Below are 13,367 nucleotides of genomic sequence, written 5' to 3'. Positions count from 1 at the left end.
CCAAGCCTGCGCCGATCCAGATCCTCTATCTAAACCTGTCGCCTATTTTCTAAGGGTCTGTATCTCTTTACTTCCTGCCCATTCATGTATCTGTCTAGATACATCTTAAAAGACACTATCGTGCCCGCGTCTACCACCTCCGCTGGCAACGCGTTCCAGGCTCCCACCACCCTCTGCGTAAAGAACTTTCCACGCATAACCCCCCTAAACTTTTCCCCTCTCACTTTGAACTCGTGACCCCTAGTAATTGAATCCCCCACTCTGGGAAAAAGCTTCTTGCTATCCACCCTGTCTATACCTCTCATGATTTTGTACACCTCAATCAGGTCCCCCCTCAACCTCCGTCTTTCTAATGAAAATAATCCTAATCTACTCAACCTCTCTTCATAGCTAGCGCCATCCATACCAGGCAACATCCTGGTGAACCTCCTCTGCACCCTCTCCAAAGCATCTACATCCTTTTGGTAATGTGGCGACCAGAACTGCACGCAGTATTCCAAATGTGGCCGACCCAAAGTCTTATACAACTGTAACATGACCTGCCAACTCTTGTACTCAATACCCCGTCCGATGAAGGAAAGCATGCCGTATGCCTTCTTGACCACTCTATTGACCTGCGTTGCCACCTTCAGGGAACAATGGATCTGAACACCCAAATCTCTCTGTACATCAATTTTCCCCAGGACTTTTCCATTTATTGTATAGTTCACTCTTGAATTGGATCTTCCAAAATGCATCACCTCGCATTTGCCCGGATTGAACTCCATCTGCCATTTCTCTGCCCAACTCTCCAATCTATCTATATTCTGCTGTATTCTCTGACAGTCCCCTTCACTATCTGCTACTCCACCAATCTTAGTGTCGTCTGCAAACTTGCTAATCAGACCACCTATACTTTCCTCCAAATCATTTATGTATATCACAAACAACAGTGGTTCCAGCACGGATCCCTGTGGAACACCACTGGTCACACGTCTCCATTTTGAGAAACTCCCTTCCACTGCTACTCTCTGTCTCCTGTTGCCCAGCCAGTTCTTTATCCATCTAGCTAGTACACCCTGGACCCCATGCGACTTCACTTTCTCCATCAACCTACCATGGGGAACCTTATCAAACGCCTTACTGAAGTCCATGTATATGACATCTACAGCCCTTCCCTCATCAGTCAACTTTGTCACTTCCTCAAAGAATTCTATTAAGTTGGTAAGACATGACCTTCCCTGCACAAAACCATGTTGCCTATCACTGATAAGCCCATTTTCTTCCAAATGGGAATAGATCCTATCCCTCAGTATCTTCTCCAGCTCAGAGGCTGACAATTAGGAGATCACTTCCCAGATTCTGGCCTCACTACCAGGAAGTGCAGGTTCGGGACCTCCATTTGGTCCCGTGTCGGGGTCCTAAAGCCCGTGGGAAAATTCTGCCCCATATGTCTATCTGAGATCCAAGCCCCCAAGTTTTCCTTACTATAAAGAAGCAGCCTTTTTTTAATAAAATGGTTCTTGTGGCTCTAACGTTATGTAAAAAAAAGTCAACTGAGGACTTTTTATGACAGATGGTAATATAATCAGTTGCATACACAAGATATTTTTTGATTGATTCCAACCATATGCTGAAAGGTACTCATTTTGGAAAAGCTTTGCTTTGCTAGGACAAGGACTTTAAAACCATTTGCACTATTTTATATACAATTCAGTTCCGACACATATACATATTAGCTACACTGACACCAAATTGATTTTATTACAGGAATAAAATTGAAAAAAAATTGTACACGCATTGTTATTTCTTATTCCATTAATTTGAGGAATCTAGTCATTGACTGTGTCTGCAGCACACGGTGCTTAAACCATGAATACGTTTGCTTTGTGCAAAATTTTTCTCATCTGATTTCATCTGTGAGAGACTCTCCCTGGAGGATGGGAAGAGAGAACCAATTATATCCACAGGCTGACTTCTCAAAAAAAAAATGAAGGCATCTGTTTCATGCCAACAACCTCCACATGCAAGAAAATATAACTTTGAAGGCATCTGCATTCATGCTCGATAGTCACAGATCTTGGGCACCATTGTAATTGCCCAGCTGCAAACATGATTTTCTGATTTCATCTGCTGAGCGTCTGACTATGAAAGCAATGTAGCAAACCAAGTTTTAAAAAGCCTTCGGGCAACTCAATACCAATTAAACACTAAAATACTGTAATTCTTCTTTATACTGCTTTGGTCTGATGGATCCCACCAAACCCTCCTCCTCCTTTCAGAATATTCCTACAAGTATTTTAATTGTACCTGTACAGTTCATTGTTATGATGATTATTTTAAACTGCATTACTAATGCAATCAGTGGACTCAGCAGCAAACTACAAGACAATACTTGAGCAAGTGCTCTCCAGCTCAATGGAGTTGGCTATTTTAGAGAGCATTTACTTTTCAAAATTAATTTATCACATAGTGGGTTACATTATTAACATTTTCCAACCATCCTCGTCATCTTTCAATGCTAAACCTCTGCACATCTTTCTCTATTTCTAAAACGAAACATTTTTGTATTGCTTATTAAAATTTTGTGAATGTGAAAATGCTGAAATATCAATAAAATATTTTTTTTCGAAAAATTGGTAAATTGAGTGATATTACAGAAATTACAAGCTACTTAAAATGTGGAAAATTAAAACATTAAAACATTTTTATTTACCAAACTGAAGAGAAAAGGAGCACCTATAATGTTTGTTGGGGAAATGAGATTTCAGAATCAGCTGCTTTTACTCTCAGCTCTATTTGCGCTGTTATGAAATACAATAAAATTGTGTAAAACTACTGTAGGTGAATGTTGTAAGACACATGCTGCTCACATGCTTCCAATAAGTCATGAGTGGAATCCATTTTAAAAGCTGGAACATATGTGTAAACGCCACTTTAAAACCCTAACTAAATATATAATCCAGGTACCTACTTTCAACCTCAGTATTGGCACACAGTTAAATGCATCATTTCAAACAAATGACAGTAGCATATTGTGCCTTTAAAAAATGTGCTGCCACCACTTGCAGATTCTCTCCATAATTATCGATAATTGGTAAAAGGAAAATTCCATAGAGACACAAATCACTATCAAGATTCTCTAAGGATATATTTTTGGCCATTTTGAAAACTCAGGCTATTTAGACCAATAAAAAGCATTTTATTTATAGAGGGATGTACTGCAATATTCAAAATGGAACAGATGTGGCAGTTTAGCAGAATAGCTCTTCAAACTTTGCACAAATTGAAAACAGAAAACGGATTGCTCTTTCTTTTATCACATTCATTTTCAATCGACACTTTTTACCCTTGAAATAATTTGCACATGGCTTTCATCTCAGCAGCACCTGCTGATCAAACAGAAGCAAAACAACCTCATGAAAATCATACAAACCACAGTCTCGAACATTCTTAAAAGTCGTCCACATACCAACAATTACATGACAGATAATTCAGCCAGGCTAAAATTACACTTTGCTTTAAATTTCTATCTTCACTTTTATTACATAATAAAATAAAAGGAATGATTAAAGAAGCTTTAATTTGTTACAAGGCAACATATTTGCATCTTGTGTAATGTAATACCATTGTTTAAATAGTAGCCCCCTAGGAAGAATCCGCAAACATCAAATGGGTTGTCTAAGGACATAAAGGTCAGTTACAGCAATATTTGTGTACTGTAACCAGTGAGATCCTAAAATATCTCACCACATATCGAGCCAGTCACAAACACAGAATGTCAATATGCTCAGAAGTAAATAATGGTTTCTATTGTCTCAACATATTGACAAGTTGTAGTTCTTCCCTAAAATACAAATATTTACTCCATGCAAAAAACAAATCCCAATTAAGCTTGTTTTCCCATTCTACTTGCTGAATTGGAATAAATCCAGATATAAACATTTTTGCATGTGTTGTATGGTGTTAGTGCACCATTAACTATATTTAAATAAACCCACACTGGTCTCTTCAGCTTCACAAGCAGACAACATAACAGAGTGAATGCTATCAAATGTATGCCATCAAAAATAAAAGACAAAGGCTTTCTGCCTCTTCATTCAAGAGCTTTATTGGTTTTTCTGTGAGAAGCAAGACTATTTCCAGGCAATTTACACATAATGAAATAGCAAATCAAGTCATTACCCTGACCATATTCTTTAGTATTCTAATGGTTATAAAGCCACATCAATAAATAATCCTTTGTTCTCCATTATCATCTCCCAGTACTTAGTTCTACACTATAGAAAGCAGTCCGAGATGGAATGCTAAACCCAATTAAAGATAACGACTCTGGTAATCTCACCTTTAGAAGTCCTGCAGAAATGGTTTAGGCGATGTCAGATACTGTCAAGACCAGGAATGATACCTAACCTTGTCAAAAGGCAGCTTTTCTTCAGTGTTAATCTGTAAATGTAAATTCACTGCCAGCAAGAGGAGCAGCAGATAACAGGTTACATCTTCACTCCCAGCCTTATCGACTTATGCATCTCCTCCAAATACTGAAAGCACCTATTCATGGAGATTACCTTCTGGCAGAGTGCACACCAGCACAACGGGTTTGTATTCATTAAACACACTTCCTCGGCTTATCTAAAATAAAAGGCTCGTCATGATGGCACATTGTGTGTGAAGGGAAGGCAATGTGCATTAGAGTGATTACAATATCAGCTCAGCCCAGATGGATCCAGGAAAATAAACAGAGGGTGTGTGAGAAGTTAATTGGCAACTCAAAGGGAAAACACGGACTGAGGATTATAGAAAATGGACTCCCGGCCAACTGCAGCCGGGAAGGACACCTGTCACCTGGTGGAAAGCTGCTCAAATTGTGAGAGCACATTGGCTTAATGTGAGTGGAAAAGCAGAACTGTAATAAAAAAAGGAGCTGATGAAAAGCTTGGCACCACTATGAATATGGCAGATAAAAGGGGTCTGTCGCAAATCCTTAACTAATCCAATAACATGGAAGCCTCATTGATATGACTGTGGCCACGACAGACTAAAATAATATTCAACTGAAAAAAGTGACCTTGTGAGAACAGCTTTTCCCCAGACAAATTATTTTCTTGAATTTTAGGATTACAGCAGCAGCTTTTATTATAAGAAGCTTTTACATGTATTGCCAGAAACATTAACCTCAAAATGGAATGAGCATTAAAAATATTAATGTCGTTATTATATGCCCACATTGTTTTTTTGCTGAAAACATGCCCGTCACAAATAATTATTTTCTGGACGAGTTGAAGTAATCATTGACAGCAACTACTCATATTTCATTTCTTTGACCTAATTTATAATTAGTGTGGACTGACAGGTGCAAGCCCTCTTCATTTACAGATGGCTACTGAACTTGGGCAAAGTGACTTGTTCTGTTTGAACACCATGTAAATTACCCCGCTCAACACTTAGCACATACAATTACCCATAACAAATTGAACTGATGTTTCCTCAATTAAATGACCACCAAACTCAAACCTAACCAATATACTGTTAATAAGGCATATAAAACAAATTAAAGATAGGAATAATGTAGTGATATTAAAATAATCATTGGTGTGTTTTAGTCATTTAGAAAACAGAATATATACTCTTCCCTCATTTTACAGAACCACAAAAAGATGAAAATTACATAAAATTTACAATAACATGTCATTATTATTAAAGCTTAAGCAAAGTTCCATGTTAATTTCTGTGCATATGATTTATTTCTTGATTACAACTCACATACTTGCATCCTAGATCCACTTCACAAATTCCTTACAGATTACACACTATATAGCATGGAGGTTGTCAGAATTTGTTGAAGAGATATCTTTCTTAAAAAGAGGTACATGTCAAATAGTATATTCACAAATATAATCCAGGAGCAAATGTTATATCGTTGTGTTATGAGGAAGTATTCATGCCAACACTGTATTTTCACTAGGGGATGCTGTTCCTTCTTCTTCCGATAGTAAATTTTGGACCCAATGACATCATTGTACTCTGCACTGGCTCATAACATGCAGTATTTACATACATCAAAATTATGTTCAGTGTTATATGGCACAGATAGAGTTCCAGCAAACGAGACAGGTCAATGAATCCAAAATGTAATGCAGGAAGGAAAGGAAATGTTAGTTTCTCCCTGAAAGGGGAAAAAACTTCAATGCTTTAATATAGTTTTCCAACAAACAGTGCTTGGTGCATCAACTATTGACATTTAACATTTTATAAAGTTTTATTTAATTCATACATTTAGGATAAAGTACAGATAAGAATTCTCCTGCAATGATAGAAATTGCACACTGCACTTTCACAAGTGATTTCTTTCACTGATGAAAGACCAGTAAAGCACTACTGCTGATGTGTTAAGATTTGTGTCCCATATGCAATTGTTTTTTGAAGTTTAACAGTTAAGTGATTAAATTATTATAGAAATTGTCACATCCCAGGAGAATGAAATTAGTCACACCTTTGGAGGGCAGGCCAAAATCAAATTTTATTTTTTAAAGAATGTACATTCTTTAAATATGTTGTGAAAGTAAATATATTTCAAGTAATAACATTCAAAATCAAATCATTTTTGAACTTTTTTTTGGAAAACAAAACCCTATTATTTTTATATCGCTGTGACCTGCAGTTATTTTATTCTGTAGAGAACAGAAAAAAACTTCATTGATATTATTCTGGATGCAACAGGTGGGAAACAGGCAAAAAATGCACTTGGACACAAAAAGAATTCCAGTACTAAAAAATTATAAAAGAAAATTGTTAAGATGTTTTTATACAGGTGAATTGGAGTTATTTATGCAAGCCTTTGATTAGGCCAACAAAAAATTGCTGCTCAATAGAAACGGTTGAATATGTTGTGAATTTCAAAATAAGTATTCTCTACATATAAATTACATGTTGTTTCTATTAAAGTGTAAATAACAGGCACATCTGGTACACTTTAATAAAAATATGCTCATGAATTTATACAAACTAATGTTCAGATTTTGCCAAACCACAAACATCAATTGTTTATCCACATATATCACCTGCTAGTGATCATGAGAACTAGCCTCCCCAAACATGCAAGTTCGAAGTCACCTTTTATTTAACTGATAAGGCATCTTGATCACAGCACATGACAAGTTCCCACAGAACAAAGACCAAGCTTTTTAATTGAAATCCAAAGCTCAAAACAATATATTAACCTTCCATTTAACAACCGAAAGATCTCCATTAATGAACTGCATTGGGAAAATCATGAAAGTGAATCAAAAAGATGAAACTGTCAATTGTGACAGCTAATGTTTTCAAATGCAAAACTGCAGATGCTAACTTTCTTTCAGTTAAAGCTGCTCACAAGTGATGCAGTCACTAAGAATCTCAATGAATTGGGCTTTGCATTGAATGCTCTGCATTTAGAATGCATCTCTTGTATAAGGGGAAAACAGGATTTGACACGAAAGGGTGCTTAGAGCTGACTGCCCTGCAACTCAGTCTCCAGGTTGCCCCTTTTGCTTATTACTACATCACATAATTGTAGCCATTCCAAAACAAAGCCAAATGTAAAGCTTCCTAGGTAACAGGATTAATTGTGGAAAATAGACCAACAAAAGCCCATCGACAAGAAAGTTAAATATTAGTTAATAGATCAAATCACTGCAAAGATCAAACGAATTGAGGATATCTACATCATATTTCATCATTCTTCCAAGCAAGAGGACCTGCTGATTTTTGGAAAATTCAAATATGAATGAGACATTTGTTTTGACAGAAGGACGATGGTCAAGTGAAGACCCCCAATTGTTAAAGGTAATAAATGTAAAAGTGCACAATCCTGTTCAGTCTGATTACACGCTATAAAATGTTTATTTTCTTAAAATATCGCTTGCTATCATTTCTTAAGAGCAACCAATATATCTCATGTTTTATGTCTCTTCAAATAATTAGGCCAATGGCGTGAATGTACAAACATTGAACGCATACTTCAAATCAGATTTATACGAAAATGATTAAAACAAATGTCAAAGCTCAAAAGACCACAACGTTCCTGTTCTTGCGCTCGCTTAACTAATAACTTGCTGCTTAAATACAAGTGTTGAATTAATATTGGGGGAAATAGTAATAGCAAAGTCAATGCTGCAATTCACACTTACTTTGATAAGATCCGGAGATTCCAACCATTCGCCTATTTATTAAGTTATAGAAGTTCCAGACCTCGGCCACAAAAACAGAGAGGCAGAAATGCAAGTTTGTCCCTGCAGCCAGACAGATCCGTCCACACGTAAAACTCAGCGCCAAACTGAAGAAAATGCTGCAAAATTCTGAAATCCCCAACGAGGACTATAGCAAACTTCAGGGACAAGGAGAAAACAAACTGTTTTGCTTTTAAAAAAAAATACAAACGAGTTGCCTCCTTTAGATGCTTGCAGGCCACCGGGATCAGGATCGTCACGATGTCAGAAGACAAACTCCAGGCAGCCGCCCTCCATGGATGTGCACCGCCGGATAGATAGTCTCGATAGCAGCTCGCAGTTGAAATGAGGAGAGTCCTGTCTGTAAAGCAGCCTGGCTCTGGAGCTGGTTACTCACTGCCCAGGTGCAGAGTGGGTGGGGTTTAGCCAGGGGGAGTTGAAAGAGGTAGAGCAGACATCTGTGTCGTGAAGGGGTCAGGAGGTCAAGTATATGTTAACAATAAACTGGCAGAGTGTCTCTTGCTCTCTCTCCCACTCTCTGCGAGCCTTGTGTGTGTGAAGCTTGATCCCTGGTGCTGCTTTCCCAAGCCCGGCTGCCGGGAGCTCAGAGGGACAGGCTGATGCTGCTGCATTCGGGCTCAGCTCAAACACTTTCCTTCTCTGCCATCTGCTACAGCCCAGAGCTCCTGGCTTCTCTCCCTGTGTCTTATCGCGATCTGCTATGAAAACGGGACTTCCAGAATCCAGCTACTCTGAGATCTGCATCATAATCCCCCTTCTGCTGGCTTATTTCCAGTCTGTTAGCTTTATTTTCCCCTCTCTCCTAACATTCAGCTAGCTACACGATACGAAACACAGCTGCGTCCGTGCGACATTTTCCGTTGGATTTTTTTGCATGCAAAATACAATGTACGGTTTTAACACCTTAAAGTTCAATTGACCCTAATCTTATATATTTCCTCCTATATGTAGAATACGCACGTTATTTGCACAGTACCTCAACTTTATGGGGCAAATGAAGAATTCCACCAAGGTGCATTCGCTATAAAAGCTGCTACTTTCAGCTGGAAGGGTCGGAGAGTGCCTGGTTTTGCCGGTAGCGCCAGCTTTGAGTGTCTGCCCACAGGATGCACCGCTCGCCCCGCCTGCCGAGGCAAGCCGTTGCCCTCCCAGATCCAGGCGCTCAATCCCCACCTGCTGGGCTCTGCCACCTACTCCAAAGCACAGCAGTACGTTCCCCAAAACAGCAAGAAAATAACACCCGTTGCTGCCAACTCGGGTACATTTACACAATACCATTCAGAACACAAGGTGCAACACCCCAACTGAACTGCAGCCTGACATTGATTTTATCTGCCTTAAAGCTCTTCGTGTTATAGATACTTAAAAAATGTTATGACCCTCTGGTCCTGATGTACATCAGTAATATCTCTCAAATAAAATATCAATTTTAAATTGTATTGTGCTTTTATAGGTGATATTCAATAAAAAAAATGATGTAGAAATTCGTCTTTGGCATTCGTGGGAAACAGACGGTATTGAAGAGGACATTAATTTTACAGAACTGAATATCGAGCGGGGCATATGACGGGCGGTCAAAGCGATGAATTTCTATCCCATAATACTCAAGAAAGATTGTTTAATATTTATGAAGCAGCGTGAATTCTCATTACTTGTCTACGGTTGTAATAACAGTATTTCAAAAAAAGAGTGGCATATAAACAGACAGTTGGCGCCGTTCTATACTGCACGTATAACGAGTAAGGAATGTTCAAAGTGAATTATTTAACGTTGGCTTTTTGATTAATACACACCTGTCACTTTAGACAGTTTGCCATCACGTTGCAATAACTTGCTGCGGATAGAGGATTCATTTTATTACTCAACACCTCCTGGTATAAAACAATAGCTCTGTTAAAATTTACAACCTAGCATTCTGATGCAACATATTTGCTGGAAATGCCAAATAATCATTCATTAAAAATGTTCAAAATTGAGAATATTTAATGAATGGTTACAGAATAGTTTTGTTTTATAAATGGGAAATGCTGTATCGATCACTTTAACATGATATTCGAGTTACTCATTGAATATTTTATTTAAAATAAAAACATTTCAAAAAGCAAAAATCTGTTAAACATAAATGGGGACTATTATAGCCATGGAGGATTGGCTGCTACTTACAAGGAGAAGTTTTCCCTCTATGGCTTTAGGTGGAGTGAAATTGTAAATCTGTTTATAACAAACACATTTACGATTTTGCGGCACCTAGTGTATTGAGGACCATACTTAATGCAGCTTTTATCTTTGGCCAGCTGCTATATGGGAAATGCTTTAAACACATTTACCAATATGGAATTGAATCATAGACCAGGGAAGTCCCAGGTTCAATCCCAGTTATCATATTTCAACCAGGACAGTGGTAGAACTGGTGGTAGCACAATGACCGTGGTTCTAGGGAAGGGGAGCTATCAGTCTTGGAAAGTTTATATGTGGGGACTGTTATATTTTTGGTTCTTTTCTACTCTTATAGAGTATTTCAGTTCTCACATCTTAAAAGACACTCAAGGCCGAGCCCCAACGCTCAATATCTTCAAAAGTATCAACCGTAGCCTTGAAATCTAGGTAGATTAAGGGAGGAATGTAGGGCAAGTCATCAGGAGAACTTACTCTGTTTTTTAAAATAACATTGTGGGTTCTTTGTGCACCATCAGCAAATGAATCCCTAATATTTCATGCGTTTCCTTCAAGACCCTCCTCCGCTGTAACTGGGGTCTGATCCCATGAGTGTTGGTTGTCCTCTGCTATCTCACGGTAGTGGACATTTTTCATGTGTGAACATAAAGAGTAAGTATCTGCAGGCATTCTGATCATGAAGTAGTTTATAGACCTCCAAACAGTAATCACAGTATTGAAGAGAGTATAAATCAGAGAATTAGAGAAGCATGTAACAAGGATAATGCAACAATCATAGTGGGGGGGGGGGGGGGGAGGGGGAATTTAATCTTCATATGGACTGGGCAAACCAAATTAGCAAAAGTAGCTTGGAGAATTAATTCATGGAATGTATTCAGGACACTTTTCTAGAACAGTATGACAGGAACCAATTAGGGAACAGGTTATTTTAGATCTAGCATTGTGTAATGAGACAGAATTAAATAGTGATTTTTTTTTTAAATCTTTCATGGGATGTGGGCATTACCGGCAAGGCCAGCATTTGATGCCCATCCCTAATTTTTTTTATTTTATTTCCAAAATATACTTTATTCATAAAAATCTGTAAAAAATACATTACCAGTTTTAAACAGCACCAAGTCAAAAAATACAAACAGTGCAAAGGAGGTCCGTTTGCTTCATTACAATCATGAGTTGCCTCACAACCCTTCCATTTCACATTTGTCATGCCAATTACATTTTTACATTTTATAGCAAATGAAAATTTTTCCGATACATTTCGAGGGGTTTCCCATGGATCCAGCCCCTCGGTTCAGCTTGGTGGGGGGACCTGACACTGTGGTCTTTCCCCATTGAGCCTTTGCTGCGGCTGCCCCAAGCTTTAGTGCGTCCCTCAGCACGTAGTCCTGGACCCTGGAATGTGCCAGTCTGCAACATTCGGTGGTGACAACTCTTTGCGCTGGAAGACCAGCAAGTTTTGGGTAGACCAAAGGGTGTCTTTCACCGAATTGATAGTCCTCCAGCAGCAGTTGATGTTTGTCTCGGTGTGCGTCCCTGGGAACAGCCCGTAGAGCACAGACTCCTGTGTTACAGAGCTGCTTGGGATGAATCTCAACAAAAACCACTGCATCTCTTTCCACACCTGCTTTGCAAAGACATATTCCAGGAGGAGATGGGCAACCATCTCTTCCCCACCACAGCCACCGCGGGGGCATTGCGCGGAGGGGGCGAGACTTCGGGCGTGCAGGAAGGATCTGACGGGGAGGGCTCTTCTCACCACCAGCCAAGCTACATCTTGGTGCTTGTTTGAAAGTTCTGGTGATGAGGCATTCCGCCAAATGACTTCGGCGGTCTGCTCGGGGAACCATCCGACAGGATCCACCGTCTCCTTTGCCCGTAGGGCCTTGAGGACATTCCGTGCAGACCACTGCCTGATGGATCCCCTTGACAACTGAATGGCTTGCTAGACCATTTCAAAGGGCAGTTAAGGGTCAACCACATTGCTGTGGGCCTGGAGTCACATTTAGGTCAGACCAGGTAAGGATGGCACATTTCCTTCCCTAATGGACATTAGTGAACCAGATGGGTTTTTTATGACAATTGATGATAGTTTCATAGCACTATTACTGAGACTAGCTTTCAATTCCAGATTTTGTAATTAATTGAACTTACTAATTAATTGAATTTAAGTTCCAGCAGCTGCCGTGCTGTGATTTGAACCCATTCCCCAGGGCATTGGTCTGGGCCTCTGGATTACTAGGTCAGTGGCATTACCACTATGCCACCATCACTCCCTTAAAAAGTGATCATAATATGATAGAATTTCATATTAAGTTTTATAGTGGAGTGGTTAAGTCAAAAACTAGGGTCTTAAATGTAAACAAAGCCAATAACAGAAGTATGAGGGGCTGAGGTAGATTAGGAATTTAGTTTAAAAGATATGGGGCTGAATTTACCAGCCCTCTGACGTCAGGGGTCTTGGCGGGGGTGCCCAGTAAAGTCGTCTGGGAGAGCCCGCTTCGACCCCCGACACCGAGAAGGCCTTGCTGCACTTTACCGGAAAGGCCTCGGTGTGGCCCCCCCACCCCCGCCACGTGGCAGTGGAGCCTTCATTTAAGTAGTCAAATTAATTCTAATAAATGTAAATGAGCTTATCTGGACCGGATAGCTGTCCCACGCCAATATGCCGGCCAGTGGCCAGCAATCCCGTGTCTTCCGATCCCCGTTTGGGGATCTGAGGCGAGACACTGGTGGAGAGGGAGGAGCTTAATTTTCAGTTCAGGGGGAATGGAGAAAACTTATTCCATTGGCTGAGGGGATGGTGGGAAGGGGTTCAAGGGCAAAGGTGCCTAAGTTTGGGGGGGAAAGTTCGGGTTGGGAAAAAAGTTTTTTTTGGTGGGAATGGCCCCAAACTAAAGTGTGTTGTCATTGCGGCGGTGGGGGTGGGGGTGGGGGTGGGGGAGGGGTTGGTGGTACAAGGGCTTTCATCCTTTATGGAATATTTGG

General features: G+C 39.7%; 1 protein-coding gene across 10 annotated transcripts in view; it reads right to left on the bottom strand.

Annotated features, from left to right (window-relative positions):
• Positions 1-9,373, bottom strand: part of runx1t1 (RUNX1 partner transcriptional co-repressor 1) — an 84,860-nt gene extending 75,487 nt beyond the window's left edge. For 3 of the 10 annotated variants that reach the window (XM_068031612.1, XM_068031617.1, XM_068031621.1), the window contains exon 1: positions 4,325-4,708. Coding sequence is in view for 1 of the 10 variants with exons in the window: in XM_068031613.1 (XP_067887714.1) it covers positions 8,148-8,175 (28 nt within the window). In the remaining 9 variants the exon portion in view is untranslated. The other 7 variants (XM_068031616.1, XM_068031613.1, XM_068031618.1 and 4 more) reach the window with 6 other exon arrangements.
• Between the last annotated feature and the right edge of the window lie 3,994 nt (positions 9,374-13,367).

This window comes from Heterodontus francisci, chromosome 5 (genome assembly GCF_036365525.1).
Source record: "Heterodontus francisci isolate sHetFra1 chromosome 5, sHetFra1.hap1, whole genome shotgun sequence".
Taxonomy (NCBI): Eukaryota; Metazoa; Chordata; class Chondrichthyes; order Heterodontiformes; family Heterodontidae; genus Heterodontus; species Heterodontus francisci.
The sequence above is the reverse complement of the archived record's forward strand: the minus strand, read 5'-3'. Positions and strand labels throughout refer to the sequence as shown.